The 25,543-nt window shown below is 43.8% G+C and overlaps 1 protein-coding gene across 5 annotated transcripts in view; it reads right to left on the bottom strand.

Annotated features, from left to right (window-relative positions):
* The window catches only part of ACTN1 (actinin alpha 1), a 146,324-nt gene that overhangs the window by 84,177 nt on the left and 36,604 nt on the right, over window positions 1–25,543 (bottom strand). For all 5 annotated transcript variants that reach the window (XM_069732279.1, XM_069732296.1, XM_069732291.1 and 2 more), the window contains exons 2-3: window positions 1,783–1,897; window positions 60–179 (exon numbers count right to left, since the gene is read on the bottom strand). In XM_069732279.1, coding sequence (XP_069588380.1) covers window positions 60–179; window positions 1,783–1,897 — 235 coding nt within the window. The remainder of the gene's footprint in view (window positions 1–59; window positions 180–1,782; window positions 1,898–25,543) is intronic.

Raw genomic sequence — 25,543 nt, forward strand, 5'->3', positions numbered from 1 at the left:
AAGCCTGTAAGCCAATATTAAATAGGAGAAAAATATTAGAAGAAAAAGAAATATCCCACCTTCTGCACCTATGGACACCAGTTTTACCCCTTTACTGGCAATAAAGTCCAGAGCTTTGTTGACATTGGAGATCTTATGTACTCGCATTTTGCCTCGTTCAGGTTTGGGTAAACGTTCCCCTGTGGAGACATTAAAAAAAAATATATTATTTAGTAAGCGGAGTGTACAGCCCCCATACACCACAGCTAGCTGCGCATGTAGGCCTCTTCTGTCTTGGACAATGTCCTAGTGTAAGTCTCACAGACTAAACTAAATGAAATTCTGAAGCCTCTGTCACTCCAGCTCTATTCCCTGTCCAGCACCACCTCCTCCTTGATTTAGAATAGTAAAGGTACCTTCACACAACGATTTCGTTAACGATATCGTTGCAACGTCACGCCCCTGCTGGGATATCGTTGGTCGCTGGGAATGATCAGGACCTTTTTTGGTCGCTGATCACCCGCTGTCATCGCTAGATTGGCGTGTGTGACGCCGATCCAGCGATGTGTTCACTGGTAACCAGGGTAAATATCGGGTTACTAAGCACAGGGCCGCGCTTAGTAACCCGATATTTACCCTGGTTACCATTGTAAAAGTTAAAAAAAAAAAAAAAAAAAACATCACCGCTGTGCTCTGCTTTCCGGCCGGCGCTGACACAGTCAGTGCGGGAAGCTGACGCCAGGGGACGTGACAGACATCGGAATGTGAGCATGTACTGTTTTTTGCTTTTTTTAACTTTTACAATGGTAACCAGGGTAAATATCGGGTTACTAAGCGCGGCCCTGCACTTATTAACCCGATGTTTACCCTGGTTACCCGGGGACTTCGACATCGTTGGTCGCTGGAGAGCTGTCTGTGTGACAGCTCCCCAGCGACCACACAACGACTTACCAACGATCACGACCAGGTCGTATCGCTGGTCGTGATCGTTGGTAAGTCGTTTAGTGTAACGGTACCTTCACACTTGCGTTTTTCAGCTCCCGTCACAATCTGTTGTTTTTTAAGAATGCAGGATCCTGCAGAAAAATTTGCAATAGACTTGAATTAGCGACGGATTGTGACGGATGGCCATCCGTCGTGTCCGTCGTGCACTGGATGCGTCGTGTTTTGGCGGACCGTCGGCACAAAAAAACGTTCAAGGGAACGTTTGTTCGTACGTCGGGTCCGCCATTTCCTACTGCGCCCCCTCCTTCTCGGGACTTTACAATGGGCAGCAAATGCGTTGAAAAACTGCATCCGCTGCCCACGTTGTGCCAAATTTTCACAACGTGTGTCAGTACGTCGCGCCGACGTTTAGCGACGGACCCGTACCGACGCAAGTGTGAAAGTAGCCTAAGACCCTGAAGCTTGACTGACAGCCTCTATGCTGGGTGACTTCAGCAAAAGGAGCGATCAGTCAAGTAGGAGGAGATGCTGGGCGGGGAATAGAGCTGGAGTGACAGAGGCTTCAGATCTACCACATCCATTTGCTTATCAATTCAAATGCGGATTTCGCAGTAACGGAGGAACAGACTGATCATGTAAAGGTATTGCTGGATTTGTCTTTGAAAGAGCTACATGCGCCTAGAAATAGTTTAGGGGGAAGGGGGTGAAGTCCTGCTTTTTTTTACGTACTCAGTGGCCAACTACCAATAATAAATGATTATATCCACCAAAGAACAGCATCTGTAGGGTCCTGACAACATGCTCGTAATTTATACCATACTGTACAAAGTATTACACCGTGATGTCAAACTTTCTCACCTGAAATAACTTCAAGTAATAACATGAGTTTAAGGCCATCTCGGAAGTCCTCATCTATATTCTCAATCTGTGTTCCAGCCTTGCGGAGATGTGAATTACACCATGCTGTGAAAGTCTGTGGATGAGAAAAACTTGTCAAGTGTTGAAAAAGATTTGAAACAATTTAAAAAAAAAAAAAAAGACAAAAGTTGCTTCACTATTACTGGATATCTTATCTTAAGATCATGGTTCATCATGGGCTTTACATCTGGTCATCAGCTTTATACTTAATCTACATACCGGTAGTAATTTTAGGGGTACTGTAAAACACATTTAATTTACAGCATACTTTACGATAATCATTATATGTGCAATAAGGACCTCGGCACAAATCGCAAAGCCTAGTGAACTTCTATAGCAGACAATGAACATTTCCGGTTTATGATCCATGTGGCTGCTGTAAAGCATGTATCTATCGCTATTTATTACAGAACCTGGGGCAAGATCAATGCACCAGTAATCACGTCCAAAAATGTAAAAGCAAAAAATGATTTTATGACAAATAAAAAGAGGGTTTCACTAGTTGGTTTCAATTATTTAAAAATAATGTGATACATTCCCTTTAAGTCACATCTAGTTTCTATGCATTCCTGCGGGACATAATTCATGAGGCATCACAGGCCAAAGTGCAGCATGTGTCCAGGATTTTCATCATGTCATCTAGTCTCTAAATAGTATTGAACAGATAACTACCGACCAACACAAGGGATAATAGAAAAATCTGCTTACCCTGCTCCCATCAATAGAACAATGCCACCAACAGCATCAATTACTATGGCTCATCCCATGCACTGAAATATTTATTACTTTTCAATTCTTTCTCAAAAAACCATTCATCATCATTACACTGCTGATAGTCAATGTTTTATAGCACCGCGCTGCCAGCTATTGATCAGATCATTAATTACGGTAATCTTATTGTATTCATACGTTGGATTCCTTTTCACCATTGGACAAGGTTTGTGCCTCTTGCCATTTTCTACTGCATGGTGTTAATTCTGTTTTTGTTGTAGAGTAGGTCTTGTTTTAAAGGATTATATCTTCGAAAATCCTCCAAAATACAACTTTCTTTAACTCCCAAATCAGATAAAAGAAAAAAACGAAATAAAGAAATTACACACACACAAAAAAAGTAAATTCTTATTTCTTCTTCTCTCCGTCAGCGTCTATCCCTTCTTCTGTACATGGCAGGAAAGCTGGGACAGTGGGATTTGAACAAGGCTTGGTTCACGTTCATACTGTGCTCTACTAAGCACTAGATCCCCAAAGAAACAGATGGAGCCATTCACTAAAGTAAGGCAGATAGAATCACTTGTCTCTCCAACTGGTTTCCAACTTTGTCTTTTTCTAGGCAGATATAAAAGTGGTCTACCATATTTTTGTGTCCAACTAAGAAGAGACGGACATTGCCCAAATAGAGGCCAGATCAAGTACTAAAGGGATCCCGTCTGCCCCTACAGTGAATGGCTTTGTCAAGAGTTCTGCTGGGATCCTTGTTCATTTTTGAAACCCCCATCACAACTTACAGCACAGTACAAACATGAAGTCACTGAAATAAACAATTAAGTCAGTGGAGAAGGTCTTCAAAACAAGGAACATTTCACGGTCGATGAAGACATGGCTCGTACATAATCTGATCTCTTCTGTAGTAACATACGGATACGCAACTTGGACCAGAAACAAGGAAACAAGACAAAAGAAGAATCTTCGCCTTCAAAATGTGGTGCTGGAGAAGGATGTCATCAATATCATGGATGGCACGAAGAACAAACAAATCAATGTTGAAACAAAATCAAGCCATGCATGTCACTCAAAGCAAGGACCACCAAGCTATGACTTGCCTACTTTGGACACATCATACGAAGAGAGAAATCATTGGAGAAGGACATCATGGGTGGAAGAATTGAGTGAACAACAAGGCGAATAGGAAGACCAGCAACCCGATGGCTTGATCATATCAAGATAACGGTGGAGAAGACCCTAGTTGACCAATGTGGGCTTGAACAAGATTGATCTTCCTACAGTTCGTTCATCAAGTCGCCATGGCTCAAGAACCTGGCATAACACATGCCTTCAAAATCAGACTATTATGTTGAGGTTATAACCATGGAAATGCATAGATCTGTACAGGAGCTTCACACACAGAAAGTTAGCACATTTTTAAAGCCTTGCAAGATTACCGTACTTCACACACAAAAAGTTAGCACATTTTTAAAGCCTTGCAAGATTACCGTACTTTAATTTTTCTTACCTACCCTTCGATGTGAGTACTACCTCACATATTGCATGCAACTGAAAAAAAAAAAACACTGACCTTGGCGGACAAGGCAATATAATAAACAATTCTTTTAGCTATAAGTCAAATACAGGTTCATTTATGGCACGAGTACAAAGCAAAGAACAATCACTTCTCTTTGCTTGTGTCAAGAATGATTACGAAGAGATAAACAAGTCACAGTCAGAACAGTCATTTTTGAAGAGTCACAGTCGGTGGTTACCAACAGTCGCTGACGCTCACCGCACTTCCTGACTATGTGAAACACAAACCGGTTTATGAAACAAGAAGACTGTGCTTCCTGTACCAGGCGAGTGTGGTTACCTGAAATATTCCAAGATGCCATAAAACTTCTGTGCGAGGCCACTGCCGAAAACAGCAGCAGGTCCAGGAGCGCCTCAGAAGAACACACTAGTGATTTGTACTTATTATGGGATATGACAACTGGGGGCAACTTTAAATGTTATACATTGCCTAACAATAATTATCTCATCTTATAAACTCCCATAAATGACGTATCAAGACCCTTCACCCAACATGAATAGTGTTCCATGGCTATGATCACATAATAGTCGTCAGATTATGTGTCCTCAGGGGGCGTAACGAACGTGGTCGCAGAGGGCCCAAGATGGGGGACATATAGCAGGAATTGGCCCAGGATAAGGGATATTATACAAGTTAGGCACCAAGGATGTGGGGCAGTATACAAGAAAGGGGATTGGAAAGGGACAATATTCGTGGAAGGGGATCAGGATGGGGAAAATTCTTACTGCAAGGTGCCCAGGATGTTGGACATTATTACTGGAAGTGGCACAGAATGTGGGTGGTTATTATAGGAAGAGGCCTAGGATCGAGAACATTAGTACAGAATGGGGGACATTATTACATCATGGAAGGTGGTCAACAGGTATACCTTTATAGGATTTAGAATACTACAAAGGCTAATACATCTGACCAACATGTAGGGCGCGGCCCAGGTCCAAGTTTTGCACGAGGGCCCATCGGACTCAAGTTACATCACTTGTCCTGCTGACGAAAGCTATAATGTACATTCCTCAGCTGTACTATATCTTGCAGGATTTTTCAACTCATAACATGGCCATGCAACCAATAATTTTAATGGGGTGTAAGTAATTGACAAAAAAAAAAAATAAATTTTATTTTGTTTTTTAAATACTGGGGATTTTGAGCTAATCGGTAGGAGAAAGTGAGCAGGGGTTGGCTATGTGTGGTACAGGGGCGTACATAAAAATCATGGGGCCACGTAGCAAAAGTTCTAACTGGGCTCCACCCCCCAAAATAAATAATTATATAAATAATTATCGGGGGTCACAAAAGATCATATCTCACAACTTTCCAGCCATTACATAGTAATATTCCTCCTTCTGAAGTCCTAGATTCCTCTTTCATTATCCCCATAAGGTATGATGCCAACAAAAGTGCCTCACACACAGTATGATACCCCCATGGTGAATTCCTCCACATTAAGGTACCGTCACACTAAGCGACGCTGCAGCGATACCGACAACAATCCGGATCGCTGCAGCGTCGCTGTTTGGTCGCTGGAGAGCTGTCACACAGACAGCTCTCCAGCGACCAACGATGCCGGTAACCAGGGTAAACATCGGGTTACTAAGCGCAGGGCCGCACTTAGTAACCCGATGTTTACCCTGGTTACCAGCGTAAAAGTAAAAAAAACAAACACTACATACTTACCTTCCGCTGTCTGCCCCCGGCGCTGTGCTTCTCTGCCCTGTGTAAGCGCAGCGGCCGGAAAGCAGAGCGGTGACGTCACCGCTCTGCTTTCCGGCCGCTGTGCTCATAGTGAGTGCAGGAAAGCACAGCGCCAGGGACAGACAGCGGAAGGCAAGTATGAAGCGTTTTTTTTTTTTTTACTTTTACGCTGGTAACCAGGGTAAACATCGGGTTACTAAGCGCAGCCCTGCGCTTAGTAACCCGATGTTTACCCTGGTTACCAGTGAAGACATCGCTGAATCAGTGTCACACACGCCGATTCAGCGATGTCTGCAGGGAGTCCAGTGACCAAATAAAGTGCTGGACTTTCTGCAGCGACCAACGACATCACAGCAGGATTCTGATCGCTGCTGTGTGTCAAACTGAACGATATCGCTAGCCAGGACGCTGCAACGTCACGGATCGCTAGCGATATCGTTTAGTGTGACGGTACCTTTAGCCTCACAGTATAATGATCCTACTGTACTTCAACTCCCTAGGCAAAGTATAGTGACCCCAACACAGTAGGATTCCCCCATCTGTGACACAACAAAGGCCTCCATGCAGTATAATGGCCCCCAAACTTCCCATATTGACAAATAGCCCACATTAGCCCTCCAAATAGTGTAATGGCCTCCACATAGTATGATGGACCCCACATACAGTGAAGGAAATAATTATTTGATCCCTTGCTGATTTTGTAAGTTTGCCCACTGACAAAGACATGAACAGTCTATAATTTTAAGGGTAGGTTAATTTTAACAATGAGAGATAGAATATCATAAACAAAGTCCAGAAAATCCCATTGTATAAATTTTATAAATTTATTTGCATTTTGCAGTGAGAAATAAGCATTTCATCCCTCTGGCAAATAAGACTTAATACTTGGTGGCAAAACCCTTGTTGGAAAGCACAGCAGTCAGATGATTTTTGTAGTTGATGATGAGGTTAGTGCACAAGTCAGGAAGAATTTTGGTATACTCCTCTTTGCAGATCATCTCTAAATCATTAAGGTTTTGAGGTTGTCGTTTCGCAACTCGGGAGCTTCAACTCTCTCCATTAGTTTTCTATGGGATTAAGGTCTGGAGACTGGCTTGGCCACTCCATGACCTTAATGTGCTTCTTTTTGAGTCACCCCTTTGTTGCCTTGGCTGTAGGTTTTGGGTCATTGTCTTGCTGGAAGACCCAGCCATGACCCATTTTTAATGACCTGGCAGAAGGAAGGAGGTTGTCACTCAGGATTTTACGGTACATGGCTCCATCCATTCTCCCACTGATGTGATGAAGTAGTCCTGTGCCCTTATCAGAGAAAAAACCCCAAAACATAATGTTTCCACCTCCATGCTTGACAGTGGGGACGGTGTTCTTTGGGTCATAGACAGCATTTCTATTCCTCAAAACACAGCGAGTTGAGTTAAAGCCAAAGAGCTCAATTTTTGTCTCATCTGACCCCAGCATTTTCTCATAGTCACTCACAGAATCATCCAGGTGTTCACTGGCAAACTTCAGACAAGCCTGCACATGGGACTTCTTGAGCAGGGGGACCCTGGGGGCACTGCAGGATTTTAACCCCTTAGTGACGGAGCCAAATTTTTTAAATCTGACCAGTATCAACACTTCAACATATCCCAGTGATTGAGATTTTTTTTTTCGTGACTCATTATACTTTAGGATAATGGTAAATTTAGAGCAAAAAAAGGGGAGAAGCCAGCGCAGCCTAAGGTTAAGACGCAATACATAAAGTGCAAATGCACATATTAATTTCTAGCTGTATTTTCAAAATGAGACATTTAGCAAACAATTGATCAATTCTTTGAGCCACCCCGCCTCTTCACGGCAATCTCATATTGGGGCAGTCCTACACTACGTTTTTTATATTCGCTGTGCCATAAAGGCCTCCTAAATGAACTAAATGCAAGACCACATTAAAAACATGCTGTACCTGGAGCATATACTGAGTCACCCCCATGGCGCCAGAGTAGGCAAGCGAGGATAAAGGTTGACACACAGCAGCCCTGCCCTGCCTCAGGCTTTGTTTAATTATGCACCTGTGCCTCAGCCCGTTTCACTCTTCATCTGTGGCTCTGGATGGGCAGTGTGGAGGTTGGATCCGAAATGTCTGTCTGGACCTGGTCAACCTTTATCCTCGCTTGCCTACTCTGGCGCCATGGGGGTTTCTCAGTATATGCTCCAGGTACAGCATGTTTTTAATGTGGTCTTGCATTTAGTTAATTTAGGAGGCCTTTATGGCACAGCGAATATAAAAAACGTAGTGTAGGACTGCCCCAATATGAGATTGCCGTGAAGAGGCGGGGTGGCTCAAAGAATTGATCAATTGTTTGCTAAATGTCTCATTTTGAAAATACAGTTAGAAATTAATATGTGCATTTGCACTTTATGTGTTGCGTCTTAACCTTAGGCTGCGCTGGCTTCTCCCCTTTTTTTGCAATGGTAAATTTAGGTCGATATATTTAGTAGTTATAAAAAAAATATCAGAAATTTGAGAAAAATGTTAAAAAAATAGCAATTTTCAAACTTTGAATGATTTTCCCTTTAATCCAGATAGTCATACCACAGCAAAGCATTAATAAATAACATTTCCCATATGTCGGCTTTACATCAGCATCATTTGTAAAATGTTTTTCTATTTTGTTAGCATTTTAGGAGGTTTAAAAATGTAGCAGTAATTTTTCATTTTTTCAAGGAAATTTACAAAATTTATAATTTTCGGGACTTATCGATGTTTGAAGTGACTTTAGTGGTCTCATATATTGGGAAACCCCCAAAGTGATACCATTTTTAAAACAGCACCCTCTGACATATTGAAAACTGCTGTCATGTAGTTTATTAACCCTTCAGCTGATTTTCAGGAATTAATGCAAAGTGGCATGACAGAAATGAAAATGTGCATTTTTAATCACCTAAATGTCTCTAACTTCTGAATAGATTTCTACAGCTGTCAGATTCTAAGGCTATTTGGTCGTGAATTGCCATGGCAAACATCAGGACCACAAAATCATGATCTGACGGCACCAATTGGGATAAAGAGGAAGCCCCCACACTGTTAACCATTTACAATGATGTAGTCACTATTGACAGCATCTAAGGCTACTTTCACACTATCGTTTTTTGCAATACGTCGCAATTCGTCGTTTAGGGGAAAAAACGCATCCTGCAAAGCTGTTTGCAGGATGCGTTTTTGCCCCATAGATTAACATTAGCGACGCATTGACACACGTTGCATGTAACGTTTTTTGCTGTCGACGGACCGCTTTTTCCGTCCGCGCATGCGCGGCCGGAATTCCGCCCCCACCTCCCCGCACCTTACAATGGGGCAGCGGATGCGCAGGAAAAATACATCCACTGCCTCCGTTGTGCCTCCGTTTCACTGCTAGCGTCGGAACCTCGGCCCGACGCTAGTGTGAAAGTAGCCTAAGGCAGTGTTCCCCAAGTCCGGTCCTCAAGAGCCACCAACAGGTCATGTTTTCAGGATTTCCTTAGTATTGCACAGGTGATAATTGCATCACCTGGACAGGCAAGCATTCAATGACCTGTGCATTACTAAGGAAATCCTGAAAACATGACCTGTTGGTGGCTCTTGAGGACCGGACTTGGGGAACACTGATCTAAGGGGTTAAACAGATTTGGACTGTGCAAACACTGATGTGGCTGATGCAGCAAGTTGTCAGCTATAGTGTACAGCCAACAGCTGCTGGATTGTCACCTGTGTGGGGATGCTATCTATACTATATAATTGTCTAAGGTTCACTTCCGTCTGTCTGTCTGTCTTTCTTTCACGGATATTCATTGGTCGCGGCCTCTGTCTGTCATGGAAATCCAAGTGGCTGATTGGTCGCGGCAAAACAGCCACGACCAATCAGCGACGGGCACAGTCCGGAAGAAAATGGCCGCTCCTTCCTCCCCGCAGTCAGTGCCCGGCGCCCGCATACTCCCCTCCAGTCACTGCTCACACAGGGTTAATGCCAGCGTTAATGGACCGCGGTGTAACGCACTCCATTAACGCAGCTATTAACCCTGTGTGACCAACGTTTTACTATTGATGATGCGTATGCGGCATCAATAGTAAAAAGATCTAATGTTACAAATAATAATAATAAAATAAAAGGTTATTCTCACCCTCCGCCATCGCGTCCTCTCCTCGGCAGTGCAAGGGGCAGGCTCCGGTGCCAAGGATGGCATGCGAGAAGGACCATAGTTTTTTGTGATATTAGGGTGAGACTGGATGGCTGTTCAGATTTGCCTTGCCGTTAATGCTTTGGAGTCAGTGGATATATGTAATATGACGCGCACACCTTAGCCCCGCCTTCACTGGTTTGATTGGACGATGCCTGAATAAGACCTTTGAGACTCATCGCCTAAGACACACCCCCAGGAAGAAGCATCACGCGAAACGTGCGTCGTGGCAGGCAGATACAGCACGCCACTTTGGCTGAGCACATGGGAGAAGACACGGAGCAGGTAATGTGTGGGGCAGGGGGCACACAACGCAATATGTCTGAATTGTATCGGAGTACAAATTAGAGACGATATTACATGGCAGTGGTTGCAGGTAAACCCTGATTAGTACTGAGAGTAGTGTGCTATATACTTGACAAGTCAATGTACCCGCAACTGGCTTATGTGACTGGGATATATGCAGTGTTTAAACTATCATGGATCATATTTTGATAATTTAGGATCCAGTCACACCGGTTTCTTGTATTATGGACACATGTAGTGGTTGAATTGAGGGAATTATATGCATGACTTGATATTGCTTAAAACAGCCACACTCCTAGGTTTCTGCTCCTAAAATAAGTGTCTTGCTCTAGCTGACAGCTTTTTTGGTTGTATAGAGGCACCTCATTGTTTATGTATATGTATGTTTGTATTTTAATTAACCCCTTCATGACCCAGCCTATTTTAACCTTAACGACCTGGCCGTTTTTTTGCAATTCTGACCAGTGTCCCTTTATGAGGTAAAAACTCAGGAACGCTTCAACGGATCCTAGCGGTTCTGAGATTGTTTTTTCGTGACAAATTGGGCTTCATGTTAGTGGTAAATTTAGGTCAATAAATTCTGCGTTTATTTGAGATAAAAACGGAAATTTGGCGAAAATTTTGAAAATTTCGCAATTTTCACATTTTGAATTTTTATTCTGTTAAACCAGAGAGTTATGTGACACAAAATAGTTAATAAATAACATTTCCCACATGTCTACTTTACATCAACACAATTTTGGAAACAAAATTTTTTTTTGCTAGGAAGTTATAAGGGTTAAAATTTGACCAGCGATTTCTCATTTTTACAACGAAATATACAAAACCATTTTTTTTTAGGGACCACCTCACATTTGAAGTCAGTTTGAGGGGTCTATATGGCTGAAAATATCCAAAAGTGACACCATTCTAAAAACTGCACCCCTCAAGGTGCACAAAACCACATTCAAGAAGTTTATTAACCCTTCAGGTGCTTCACAGAAGCAGAAGCAACATGGAAGGAAAAAATGAACATTTAACTTTTTAGTCACAAAAATGATCTTTTAGCAACAATTTTTTATTTTCCCAATGGTAAAAGGAGAAACTGAACCACAAAAGTTGTCCAATTTGTCCTGAGTACACCGATACCTCATATGTGGGGGTAAACCACTGTTTGGGCGCACGGCAGGACTTGGGAGGGAAGGAGCGCCACTTGACTTTTTGAATGAAAAATTGGCTCCACTCTTTAGCGGACACCATGTCGCGTTTGGAGAGCCCCCGTGTGCCTAAAAATTGGAGCTCCCCCACAAGTGACCCCATTTTGGAAACTAGACCCCCCAAGGAACTTATCTAGATGCATAGTGAGCACTTTAAACCCTCAGGTGCTTCACAAATTGATCCGTAAAAATGAAAAAGTACTTTTTTTTCACAAAAAATCATTTTCGCCTCAATTTTTTCATTTTCACATGGGCAATAGGATAAAATGGATCCTAAAACTTGTTGGGCAATTTCTCCCGAGTACGCCGATACCTCATATGTGTGGGTAAACCACTGTTTGGGCACACGGCAGGGCTTGGAAGGAAAGGCGCGCCATTTGACTTTTTGAATGGAAAATTAGCTCCAATTGTTAGCGGACACCATGTCGCGTTTGGAGAGCCTCTGTGTGCCTAAACATTGGAGCTCCCCCACAAGTGACCCCATTTTGGAAACTAGACCCCCCAAGGAACTTATCTAGATGCATATTGAGCACTTTAAACCCCCAGGTGCTTCACAGAAGTTTATAACGCAGAGCCATGAAAATAAAAAAATTTTCTTTCCTCAAAAATTATTTTTTAGCCTGGAATTTCCTATTTTGCCAAGGGTAACAGGAGAAATTGGACCCCAAATGTTGTTGTCCAGTTTGTCCTGAGTACGGTGATACCCCATATGTGGGGGTAAACCACTGTTTGGGCGCACGGCAGGGCTCGGAAGGGAAGGCACGCCATTTGGCTTTTTAAATGGAAAATTAGCTCCAATCATTAGCGGACACCATGTCACGTTATGGAGAGCCCCTGTGTGCCTAAACATTGCAGATCCCCCACAAATGACCCCATTTTGGAAACTAGACCCCCAAAGGAACTAATCTAGATGTGTGGTGAGCACTTTGAACCCCAAAGTGCTTCACAGAAGTTTATAACGCAGAGCCTTGAAACTAATAAATACGTTTTTTCCTCAAAAATAATTTTTTAGCCCAGAATTTTTTTATTTTCCCAAGGGTAACAGGAGAAATTTGACCCCAAGAGTTGTTTTCCAGTTTCTCCTGAGTACGCCGATACCCCATGTGTGTTGGTAAACCACTGTTTGGGCACACATCGAGGCTCAGAAGGGAAGTAGTGACTTTTGAAATGCAGACTTTGATGGAATGGTCTGCGGGCGTCACGTTGCGTTTGCAGAGCCCCTGATGTGCCTAAACAGTAGAAACCCCCCACAAGTGACCCCATTTTGGAAACTAGACCCCCCAAAAGAACTTATCTAGATATGTGGTGAGCACTTTGAACCCCCAAGTGCTTCACAGACGTTTACAACGCAGAGCCGTGAAAATAAAAAATCATTTTTCTTTCCTCAAAAATGATGTTTTAGCAAGCAATTTTTTATTTTCACAAGGGTAACAGGAGAAATTGGACCCCAGTAATTGTTGCGCAGTTTGTCCGGAGTATGCTGGTACCCCATATGTGGGGGTAAACCACTGTTTGGGTGCACGTCGGGGCTCGGAAGTGAGGGAGCACCATTTGACTTTTTGAATACAAGATTGGCTGGAATCAATGGTGGCGCCATGTTGCATTTGGAGACCCCTGATGTGCCTAAACAGTGGAAACCCCTCAATTCTACCTCCAACACTAACCCCAACACACCCCTAACCCTTATCCCAACTGTAGCCATAACCCTAATCACAACCCTAACCCCAACACACCCCTAACCACAACCCTAACCACAACCCTAATTCCAACCCTAACCCTAAGGCTATGTGCCCACGTTGCGGATTCGTGTGAGATTTTTCAGCACCATTTTTGAAAAATCCGTGGGTAAAAGGCACTGCGTTTTACCTGCGGATTTACCGCGGATTTCCAGTGTTTTTTGTGCGGATTTCACCTGCGGATTCCTATTGAGGAACAGGTGTAAAACGCTGCGGAATCCGCACAAAGAATTGACATGCTGCGGAAAATACAACTCAGCGTTTCCACGCGGTATTTTCCGCACCATGCACACAGCGGATTTGGTTTCCCATAGGTTTACGTGGTACTGTAAACCTGATGGAACACTGCTGCGAATCCGCAGCGGCCAATCCGCTGCGGATCCGCAGCCAAATCCGCACCGTGTGCACATAGCCTAATTCTAAAGGTATGTGCACACACTGCGGAAAACGCTGTGGATCCGCAGCAGTTTCCCATGAGTTTACAGTTCAATGTAAACCTATGGGAAACAAATCGCTGTACACATGCTGCAGAAAAACTGCACGGAAACGCAGGGGTTTAAATTCCGCAGCATGTCACTTCTTTCTGCGGATTCCGCAGCGGTTTTACAACTGCTCCAATAGTAAACTGCAGTTGTAAAACCGCAGCGAAATGCGCAGAAAAACCGCGGTAAATCCGCAGCGGTTTAGCACTGCGGATTTATAAAATCCGCTGCGGAAAAATCTGCAGAGGACCAGAATACGTGTGCACATACCGAAACCCTAACCCTTAGTGGAAGAAAAAAAAAATTTCTTTATTTTATTATTGTCCCTACCTATGGGGGTGACAAAGGGGGGGTGGGGGTCATTTAGTATTTTTTTTATTTTGATCACTGTGAAAGGTTTTATCACAGTGATCAAAATGGCACTTGAAACGAATCTGCCGGATGGCAGATTCGGCGGGCGCACTGCGCATGCGCCCGCCATTTTGGAAGATGGCGGCGCCCATGGAGAAGACGGACGGACCCCGGGAGGCTCGTTAAGTATGATGGGGTGGGGAGGAGCACGGGGGGGTGGATCGGAGCGCGGGGGGTGGATCGGAGCACGGGGGGTGGATCGGAGCACGGGGGTGGGATTGGAGCACGGGGGGAGCGGACAAGATCATGGGGGGAGCGGACAGGAGGATGGAGGGGAGCAGAGCAGTGTAAAGATCGGTGGCTTGGGGGGGGGGTGCAGACCAGTGTTTCCAGCCATGGCCGATGATATTGCAGCATCGGCCATGGCTGGATTGTAATATTTCACCAGTTTTAATAGGTGAAATCAGGGTGGATTTGATTTAAATCTAACTGATTTAAATCACGATTTAAATCACTAGTCAGTAAGGCTTGATTTAAATCAGTGATTTAAATCAAAGTTTCTACCTAACTGAATTTGACTCCGCAGAGTCATCTTCATCACCGCACTTCTCATGATGTTGCCTCATTCGCGCCACCGGGCCTTGCATCTCTTTGTTGCATCGTTTGCATTTTGCACGCATGCCTGCCTTACCGATAGGCAAAGGAGCTTCATTAAAATATTCCCAAACTGGGTCTCTTTTACGGCCTGCTGCCATTATAAGGAAAGAATGTAATAAACCTCAGATCGTACACACAAACAGATCCAGACTTGTCTGTCTGTGGCTATTCTGCAGTATTGTGCTCAAAGTTTCACTTTCATTTTCTTGTCTGCTTGCCCTTCCTCCTCCTCACACTTAGATTCACATTCTTCTTGTGTTGTGCAGATCTATTCCACTCCAAACAATCAGAAACATATTGTCTAACTTCTTGGACTTGGCACTGAAGGGGTGGATTCTGCATTCATAGGTTTGTAGAACAATAGGATTAAGGTCTTTTTCTCAACTCGGTTCATGTTGTAACATTTTTGCCGTGAAGAGGCTGGGACCTCTGCGGAGTCAAATTCAGTTTTGAGAACTGCATAAGTAAAGCGAACGTCTGTGATAATATAGGAGAGAAACTGCCCACTAATCCTACAGAAACCTCTAGAAGAGCATGGCATTGTGAATGTTACACATATACAGCCTTTATTCTACTGAGTTAAACAACTCAGCTTTATCTCATGATGGAAGAACCTTTGGATGGTAAAATATTTTCCTCAAAAAGCAGTTTATTGAAAAAAATCCGATTTAAATAAAAAAAATCAGATTTTTTTGATTTTTTTTTAAAAAAACATTGATTTTTATCCACCCTGGGTGAAATATTACAAATCGCTCTGATTGGCTGTTGAAAGTGAAACTGCCAATCAGAGCGATCGTAGCTACGGGGGGGTGAAGCCACCTTCCCTGGGCTGTACTACCACTCCCACTGTCCCTGCAGATCGGGTGAAATTGGAGTTAACCCTTTCACCCGATCTGCAGGGACGCGATCTTTCCATGACGCCACATAGGCGTCATGGGTCGGATTGGCACCGAGTTTCATGACGCCTACGTGGCATCATGGGTCGGGAAGGGGTTAATTTGTAAATAAAAAGATTGTGTTTTAAATATATTTCTGCTGCACTTCTTGGATCACAGTTAATTTTCTGTGCTCCTAGTATGTTTTAACGTGTGCACATAGCCTTAATGGTTGGTAGGGGATCAAATACTTATTTCTCACTGCAAAATGCAAATACATTTATATAATTTATACAATGTGATTTTCTGAATATTACGGTAGATTTGATATTCTCTCTCTCAATGTTAAAATTAACCTACCCTTAAAATTATAGACTGTTCGTGTCTGTCAGTGGGCAAACTTACAAAATCAGCAAGCGATTAAATAGTTATTTCCTTCACTGTAAACCTTCATACTGTATAATTGCTTGCATGCAGTCAGTATGAGGCCCCCCACATAGCCCTTCAAATATAATGTGCCCCACATAACCTTCCATTTAGTATAATGTGCTGCCCAAGGTCCTCAATAGATTATAATGCTCTCCCCATGGTCCTCCATAGAATATAATGCACACTCCCCATGGTCCGCCAAACCGTATAATGCACCCCCCATGGTCCTTCATATAATATAATGTACCCCCATGGTCCTCCACAGAATATACTGAACCTCCATGGTCCTCATTAGAATTTAATGAACCCCCCCATGGTCCTCTATAACATATAATGCACCTCCTATGGTCCTCCTTAGAATATAATGCACACCACATGGTCCTCTATACAATACACGGCACCCCCCATGGTCCTTTATAGAATAGAAAGCACGCATTATTCTCTACACACGTGTAGGTATACCTGGCATGGTTATTCTTATATTAGATTAATGAACCTATATATCTCTGACTACTGCCTAATATTTGGAATCTGATTTTCTGTTTTATAAGTACTTTAAGGCCATATATTGATAATTCAAACCAAGGCCTTTTTTGTATATATACCAACCTTTTTTTTTCTTTTTTGTACGGTCACCTTTTTGTATTATAGGAGTTTAATAGGGCATTCAAGGATACTGACGTAGAGCGGAGGCGCTATATCGTGACTATTAGGATGTCAACCTCCGCTGTCAGGTAGGGTGACTGAGAGGGTAATATTGTGTATATACATTTGTGTCTTTAGGAGTAACCCTATATTGGCCCTAACTGATAGTACCTTTATTCTTAGAAAGATTTTTATAAGTGTTGTACATTTAAATATAAGAATAAAAGTTATTTTTTAAGGGTCTTTTTTCGCTTTGGTTTCTCTTCTTACGTAAAAAACAAACAAAAAAACAAAACTGTTCTTGTCCCTGCAGGTGAAAGATTTGTCTTCCTGTGCTGTGTGCTAAAGCTAAGCGGTTGGAGTGGAGTTGTTGTAGTGTTCTGTGGTTTGCTTTAGTACGTGTGTGTGTTTATCTCCTGGTCCATGTTCCCATTTAGTTTATTCCTCCCTGTCCCCATCCTCCTCCCTATTGTTGGTTAGTGCTTTTGTATGAAAGAGGTTTTCTGATATCCCATTTTGTCTTTGTTTCTTGTTTACCTTACATTTCTATCCCATGCCTCATGGTGTGAGGGAGGGGATTTATCAGGGTTTAACAGGAGCATAGAAAGGTTGGAGACTCATGCCTCTCTACCTTCAAGAGTACCCCAAGGACAGGGATAGTTAGAGTCCCAGTTCCAGGGTCAGTTTGAGCCACTCCATTACTTACCGAAGACTGTCACAGCGTGACATCGACCCTATGTTTTGTATTGAAGCATCTAACAAGCGTGTGCGAAGGTAATTGTGAAGGGAGAGGAGCAGGGTCAGTTGTGACAACACCTATTGTGGTAGCTGGATCCTGTGCTATCACATGTGTCACTGTATTCCTGTATTTTCAGGACTTATCTTTCATTTTCAAAATCCTCTAATGAAGGGTAAAAATCTGTATAAATTGAAAACAGAATTTTGCATTACGGAGATAGGAGAGCTGATATTGATGAGATTCCATGTATAAGAGAGGGGTGAAAAGCTCTGCCTTTAGACGGTCCTACCCCATCCCCTCTACATAGAATATTATTAGAACCAACTGTCATCTCAGTAATGCAACATTCTGTATCCACAGAAAACAGATTTTACCCATCAATTGACAATTTTGAAAATGAAAGATCAGTCTGGGAGGAGAAAGAAGCAGATTTCTCTGATATGATATATTACAAAGTTTCTTATTTTCATGTGAACTATTGAGTTCTGAAATAAAAATTAAAATGACAATTTTTCTTTAAAGCTGATGGTCAGATCTCAGGCAGCTCTCAGCACTCGAGGATCACAGGATAAAATACATTCTATATTTCAGTGTAAACGCCCAATTCTGTCCTGCTATAGGGAGCGAGGTTATCGCCTGTAGCTGAACTTGGTGTCTAGGTCTCCTGCGATAAGTTTACCCGATGCTGAATTCATTATAACACAAATAATATAAAATTAATCCATTACTACCCATCTATGAGAGTATGGGATGTAAGAAAGGCACAAAACACATTAACTCTAATGCAGACTGCTGCTGTTGAAGAATCTCGGGAAAACCAGATTTCTCTTTCCTTCTGCCCACGTACAGCTTTGCTGAAGCATTCTGAAGATACAGGATTGTGTCACGGAAGACGTCTACAAATATAGAACCGCTACCTAACTAGTGTGCCGGTGTTGTCAAGAGTGATGGCCTCCCGTGATTTCATCTCTTGGTCACAGTGCAAAAGACTCATGAATACAGACTAGATTTTGGAATCCTTGGATAAAGGGTTTACGTTCCCGGAACACAGGAGAATAATGAAGTGAAAAGACAAATTTGGAATACATGGGATTATCCAGGCAGGGTGAGCAGAAAGGCGAAATTATGTACATCTCCTGGGAATTAATAGCGTATACATGCTGGAGATATAATTCTGTCCCCTTGGAGGAGCAATGATTATGTCTCCAGCAGTTCCCCAGTCATGAATGGTCCCCATCACATCTACCTAGTACAACCACCAAGTCTTCTTGCATGGGTGACTACTACTAATCTAGAGGTGGCCATACTCTTAGATCATCGTCCGCTCAACCTGATGATGTTTTGCTGGTCATTCGACTATTTAAGGTGCATGGGGGTTCCAGACTCTTCACCGAAGACATCATGCACTCTAGTAAATGAAGACAACTGATGACGTCCTCTGGCACATACAGTATGAGGCCTCTCATCTACCATATGAAGGGCAAACAGAAGCATAAAGCCGCCAACTGAACATTGACATCCAGTTGCTCAGCAACATGAACGAACACCATGTATGAATAGTGACTCAATGGCAGTTTGCTTACAGGACTAAGTGCATCCATAAAAGCCAATGTAAAGATCCGCCATACGTGATCTCAATGCAAAGAATGGAAGCAGGTGTGCTCCTGAGGTCCCATAATCCAAAATGAATATTTACCAGAATAAACAGGATCCAAAACGTTCTACATAAGGGTATGTGTCCACGTTCAGGATTGCATCAGGATTTGATCTGGATTTGACGCAGGTAAAAATCTGCACCAAATCTGCACCTGAGGTCACTGGCAGGTCACCTGCGTTTTTCATGCGTCTGACGCGTTTTTTTCATGCGGATTTGTGTGTTTTTGTAAGGTTAATAAAGATATACCAAAAAAAATGGTGATGTCCAACCTCTTCATTTACATACTCCATTGAAGAATAATGTTTACACACACAGATAGATGATAGATAACAGATAGATCGGTAGATAGATAACAGATGATAGATAGATGATAGATATGGGATAGATAGAAAATAGATAGATAGATACGATAGATATATTTATCGATAGATAGATCTATCGATAGATATATCTATGGATAGCTAGATAGATATATCGATAGATAGATACGATAGATAATACCAAGCCCAATGTTTAGTATATCTATGTATCTATAGATTATCCATCTATCTATATAATCATCTAAGGGGTACTTCCGTCTGTCTGTAACGGAAACCTCGAGTCGCTGATTGGTCGCGGCCGGCAGTCCAGTGCAAATTGGCCCCTCCCTACTCCCCATCCCGGACCAACTTTTTTACTATTGATGCTGGCTATGCAGCATCAATAGTAAAAAGATATAATGGTAAAAGTAATAAAACAAATAAAAAATTATGCTATTCTAACCTTCCGTCGCCTCCGCAGCTTTCCCGCTCCTCCCGATGCTCTCGGCAGCTTCCGTTCCCAGAGATACATTGCGAAATTACACAGATGACTTAGCGGTCTTTGCCAGAGACCGCTAAGTCATCTGGGTAATTTCGCAATGCATCTCTGGGAACGGAAGCTGCTGGCCGCATGGCAAGGAGCAGGACAGCTTCGGTGGACAACGGAAGGTGAGTATATAACTATTTTTTATTTTAATTCTTTTTGTGGGCTGTGTTATTTACTACGTGGCTGCGATATACGACGTGGCTGCGCCATCTACTGCTTTGGCTGTGCTATATACTACGTGGGCTGTGCTATATACTACGTGGGCTGTGCTATATACCGCGTGGGCTATGCTATATACTACATCGCTGTGCTATAGACTAGGTGGCTGTGCTATATACTACGTGGCTGTGCCATCTACTGCGTGGGCTGTGCTATATACTACGTGGCTGTGCTATATACTACGTGGCTGTGCTATATACTACGTGGCTGTGCTATATACTACGTGGCTGTGCTATATACTACGTGGCTGTGCTATATACTACGTGGCTGTGCTATATACTACGTGGCTGTGCTATATACTACGTGGCTGTGCTATATACTACGTGGCTGTGCTATATACTACGTGGCTGTGCTATATACTACGTGGCTGTGCTATATACTACGTGGGCTGTGTAATATACATCGCTGTGCTATATACTATGTGGCTGCGCTGTCTACTGTGTTGGCACGGCAGTGCTATATACTACGTGGCTGTGTTAAATACTACGTGGGCTGTGCTATATACTACGTGGCTGTGCTATATACTACGTGGCTGTGCTATATACTACGTGGCTGTGCTATATACTACGTGGCTGTGCTATATACTACGTGGCTGTGCTATATACTACGTGGCTGTGCTATATACTACGTGGGCGTGCTATATACTACGTGGGCTGTGCTATATACTACGTGGCTGTGCCATATACTACGTGGCTGTGCTATATACTACGTGGCTGTGCCATATACTACGTGGCTGTGCCATATACTACGTGGCTGTGCCATATACTACGTGGCTGTGCCATATACTACGTGGCTGTGCTATATACTACGTGGCTGTGCTATATACTACGTGGCTGTGCTATATACTACGTGGCTGTGCTATATACTACGTGGCTGTGCTATATACTACGTGGGCGTGCTATATACTACGTGGGCTGTGCTATATACTACGTGGCTGTGCCATATACTACGTGGCTGTGCTATATACTACGTGGCTGTGCCATATACTACGTGGCTGTGCCATATACTACGTGGCTGTGCCATATACTACGTGGCTGTGCCATCTACTGCGTGGCTGTGCCATCTACTGCGTGGGCTGTGTAATATACATCGCTGTGCTATATACTATGTGGCTTTTACAGATGTTTACACTAATTAAAAGACTTTAAAAAAAAAAAAATTGTAAAATTTGGCGTAAATGTATTTTATCCATCCCCAGAGTGATGTTATGTATGCCATTTATATTGGTGCAGTTTTTGCACAATTTGGTCAAACGTGCAACTTTTTGTGCTACAAAGTTGACAAATGGGTCAAAAGATAAAAAGAAAAAAAAAAAAAAAGCATTTTAGATTTTGCACATATTTCCAGGACCATGTGTACCAAGGTGAATACTGGTGTAAAACACTTTAACCCCTTCCCGACCTGTGACACAGCGTATGCGTCATGAAAGTCGGTGCCAATCCGACCTGTGACGCATATGCTGTGTCACAGAAAGATCGAGTCCCTGCAGATCGGGTGAAAGGGTTAACTCCCATTTCACCCGATCTGCAGGGACAGGGGGAGTGGTAGTTTAGCCCAGGGGGGGTGGCTTCACCCCCCTGTGGCTACGATCGCTCTGATTGGCTGTTGAAAGTGAAACTGCCAATCAGAGCGATTTGTAATATTTCACCTAAAAAACTGGTGAAATTACAATCCAGCCATGGCCATGGCTGGAAACACTTATGTGACCCCCCCACCCCACCGATCGCCCCCCCAGCCCCCCGATCTGTGGTCCGCTCCCCTCCGTCCTGTGCTCCGCTCCCCTATCCTCCTGTCCGCTCCCCCCGTGCTCCAATCACACCCCCCGTGCTCCAATCAAACCCCCCCGCACTCCGATCCACCCCCCGCACTGCGATCCCCCCCGTGCTCCGATCCACCCCCCCGCACAGCGATCCCCCACCCCGTGCTCCAATCCACCCCCCGTGTTCCGATCCACCCCCCCGTGCTCCGATCCACCTCCCCGTGCTCCGAGGCCCCCCCCCCCGTGCCCTGATCTCCCCCCTTATACTTACCGAGCCTCCCGGGGTCCGTCCGTCTTCTTTCCTGGGCGCCGCCATCTTCCAAAATGGCGGGTGCATGTGCAGTGCGCCCGCCGAATCTGCCGGCCGGCAGATTCGTTCCAAAGTGAGTTTTGATCACTGAGATATAACCTATCTCAGTGATCAAAATAAAAAAAATAGTAAATGACACCCCCCCCCCTTTGTCACGCCCATAGGTAGGGACAATAAAAAAAAATAAAGAATTTTTTTTTTGTTCCACGAATGTTGGGGTAAGAACTAGGGTTAGGGGTAGGGTTAGGGGTAGGGTTAGGGGTAGGGTTAGGGGTAGGGTTAGGGGTAGGGTTAGGGGTAGGGTTAGGGGTAGGGTTAGGGTTCGGGATGTGCACACGTATTCTGGTCCTCTGCGGATTTTTCCGCAGAGGATTTGATAAATCCGCAGGGCTAAACCGCTGTGGATTTATCGCGGATTTACCGCGGTTTTTCTGCGGATTTCACTGCGGTTTTACAACTGCGATTTTCTATTGGAGCAGTTGTAAAACCGCTGTGGAATCCGCAGAAAGAAGTGACATGCTGCGGAATGTAAACCGCTGCGTTTCCGTGCAGTTTTTCTGCAGCATGTGTACAGCGATTTTTGTTTCCCATAGGTTTACATTGAACTGTAAACTCATGGGAAACTGCTGCGGATCCGCAGCGTTTTCCGCAGCGTGTGCACATACCTTTAGAATTAGGCTATGTGCACACGGTGCGGATTTGGCTGTGGATCCCCAGCAGTGTTCCATCAGGTTTACAGTACCATGTAAACATATGGAAAACCAAATCCGCTGTGCCCATGGTGCGGAAAATACCACGCGGAAACGCTGCGTTGTATTTTCCGCAGCATGTCAATTCTTTGTGTGGATTCCGCAGCGTTTTACACCTGTTCCTCAATAGGAATCGTCAGGTGAAATCCACACAAAAAACTCTGGCAATCCGCGGTAAATCCGCAGGTAAAACGCAGTGCCTTTTACCCACAGATTTTTCAAAAATGGTGCTGAAAAATCTCATACGAATCCGCAACGTTGGCACATAGCCTCAGGGTTAGGGTTGGGTTGGAATTAGGGTTGTGGTTAGGGTTAGGGGTGTGTTGGGGTTAGGGTTGTGGTTAGGGGTGTGTTGGGGTTAGGGTTGTAGTTAGGGGTGTGTTGGGGTTAGGGTTGTGATTAGGGTTACGGCTACAGTTGGGATAAGGGTTAGGGGTGTGTTGGAGTTAGAATTGAGGGGTTTCCACTGTTTAGGCACATCAGGAAGTCTCCAAACGCAACATGGCGCCACCATTGATTCCAGCCAATCTTGTATTCAAAAAGTCAAATGGTGCTCCCTCACTTCCGAGCCCCGACGTGCACCCAAACAGTGGTTTACCCCCACATATGGGGTACCAGCATACTCAGGACAAACTGCGCAACAATTATTGGGGTCCAATTTCTCCTGTTACCCTTGAGAAAATAAAAAATTGCTTGCTAAAACATCATTTTTGAGGAAAGAAAAATGATTTTTTATTTTCACGGCTCTGCGTTGTAAACGTCTGTGAAGCACTTGGGGGTTCAAAGTGCTCACCACATATCTAGATAAGTTCCTTGGGGGGTCTAGTTTCCAAAATGGGGTCACTTGTGGGGGGTTTCTACTGTTTAGGAACACCAGGGGCTCTGCAAACACAATGTGACGCCCGCAGACCATTCCATCAAAGTCTGCATTTCAAAAGTCACTACTTCCCTTCTGAGCCCCGACGTGTGCCCAAACAGAGGTTTACCCCCACACATGGGGTATCAGCTTACTCAGGAGAAACTGGACAACAACTTTTGTGGTCCAATATCTCCTGTAACCCTTGGGAAAATAAAAAATTCTGGGCTAAAAAATTATTTTTGAGGAAAGAAAACATATTTATTATTTTCACGGCTCTGCGTTATATACTTCTGTGAAGCACTTGGGGGTTCAAAGTGCTCACCTCACATCTAGATAAGTTCCTTTCGGGGTCTAGTTTCCAAAATGGGGTCACTTGTGGGGGCTTTCTACTGTTTAGCCACATCAGGGGCTCTGCAAACGCAACTTGACGCCCGCAGAGCATTCCATCAAAGTCTGCATTTCAAAACGTCACTACTTCACTTCCGAGCCCCAGCATGTGCCTAAACAGTGGTTTACCCCCACATATGGGGTATCAGCGTACTCAGGAGAAACTGGACAACAACTATTGGGGTCAAATTTCTCCTGTTACCCTTGGGAAAATAAAAAATTGCGGGCTAAAAATCATTTTTGAGAAAATAATTTTTTTTTTTATTTTCATGGCTCTGCGTTATAAACTTCTGTGAAGCACTTGAGGGTTCAAAGTGCTCACCACACATCTAGATTAGTTCCTTTGGGGGTCTAGTTTCCAAAATGGTGTCACTTGTGGGGGATCTCCATTGTTTAGGCACACAGGGGCTCTCCAAACGCGACATGGTGTCCGCTAATGATTGGAGCTAATTTTCCACTTAAAAAGCCAAATGGCGTGCCTTCCCTTCTGAGCCCTGCCGTGCGCCCAAACAGTGGTTTACCCCCACATATGGGGTATCTGCATACTCAGGACAAACTGGACAACAACATTTGTGGTCCAAATTCTCCTATTACCATTGGCAAAATAGGAAATTCCAGGCTAAAAAATCATTTTTGAGAAAAGAAAAATTATTTTTTATTTTCATGGCTCTGCATTATAAACTTCTGTGAAGCACCTGGGGGTTTAAAGTGCTCAGTATGCATCTAGATAAGTTCCTTGGGGGGGTCTAGTTTCCAAAATAGGGTCACTGGGGGAGCTCCAATGCATAGGCACACAGGGGCTCTCCAAACGCGACATGGTGTCCGCTAACAATTGGAGCTAATTTTCCATTCAAAAAGTCAAAAGGCGCGCCTTCCCTTCCGAGCCCTGCCGTGTGCCCAAACAGTGGTTTACCCCCACATATGAGGTATCGGCGTACTCGGGAGAAATTGCTTAACAAATTTTAGGATCCATTTTATCCTATTGCCCATGTGAAAATGAAAAAATTGAGGCGAAAATAAATTTTTTGTGAAAAAACAGTACTTTTTCATTTTTACGGATCAATTTGTGAAGCACCTGGGGGTTTAAAGGGCTCACTAGGCATCCAGATAAGTTCCTTGGGGGGTCCCGTTTCCAAAATGGGGTCACTTGTGGGGGAGCTCCAATGTTTAGGCACACGGGGGCTCTCCAAACGCGACATGGTGTCCGCTAACGATGGAGATAATTTTTCATTCAAAAAGTCAAATGGCTCTCCTTCCCTTCCGAGCCTTACCATGTGCCCAAACAGTGGTTTACCCCCACATGTGAGGTATCGGTGT

This window comes from Ranitomeya imitator, chromosome 1, assembly GCF_032444005.1.
Source record: "Ranitomeya imitator isolate aRanImi1 chromosome 1, aRanImi1.pri, whole genome shotgun sequence".
Taxonomy (NCBI): Eukaryota; Metazoa; Chordata; class Amphibia; order Anura; family Dendrobatidae; genus Ranitomeya; species Ranitomeya imitator.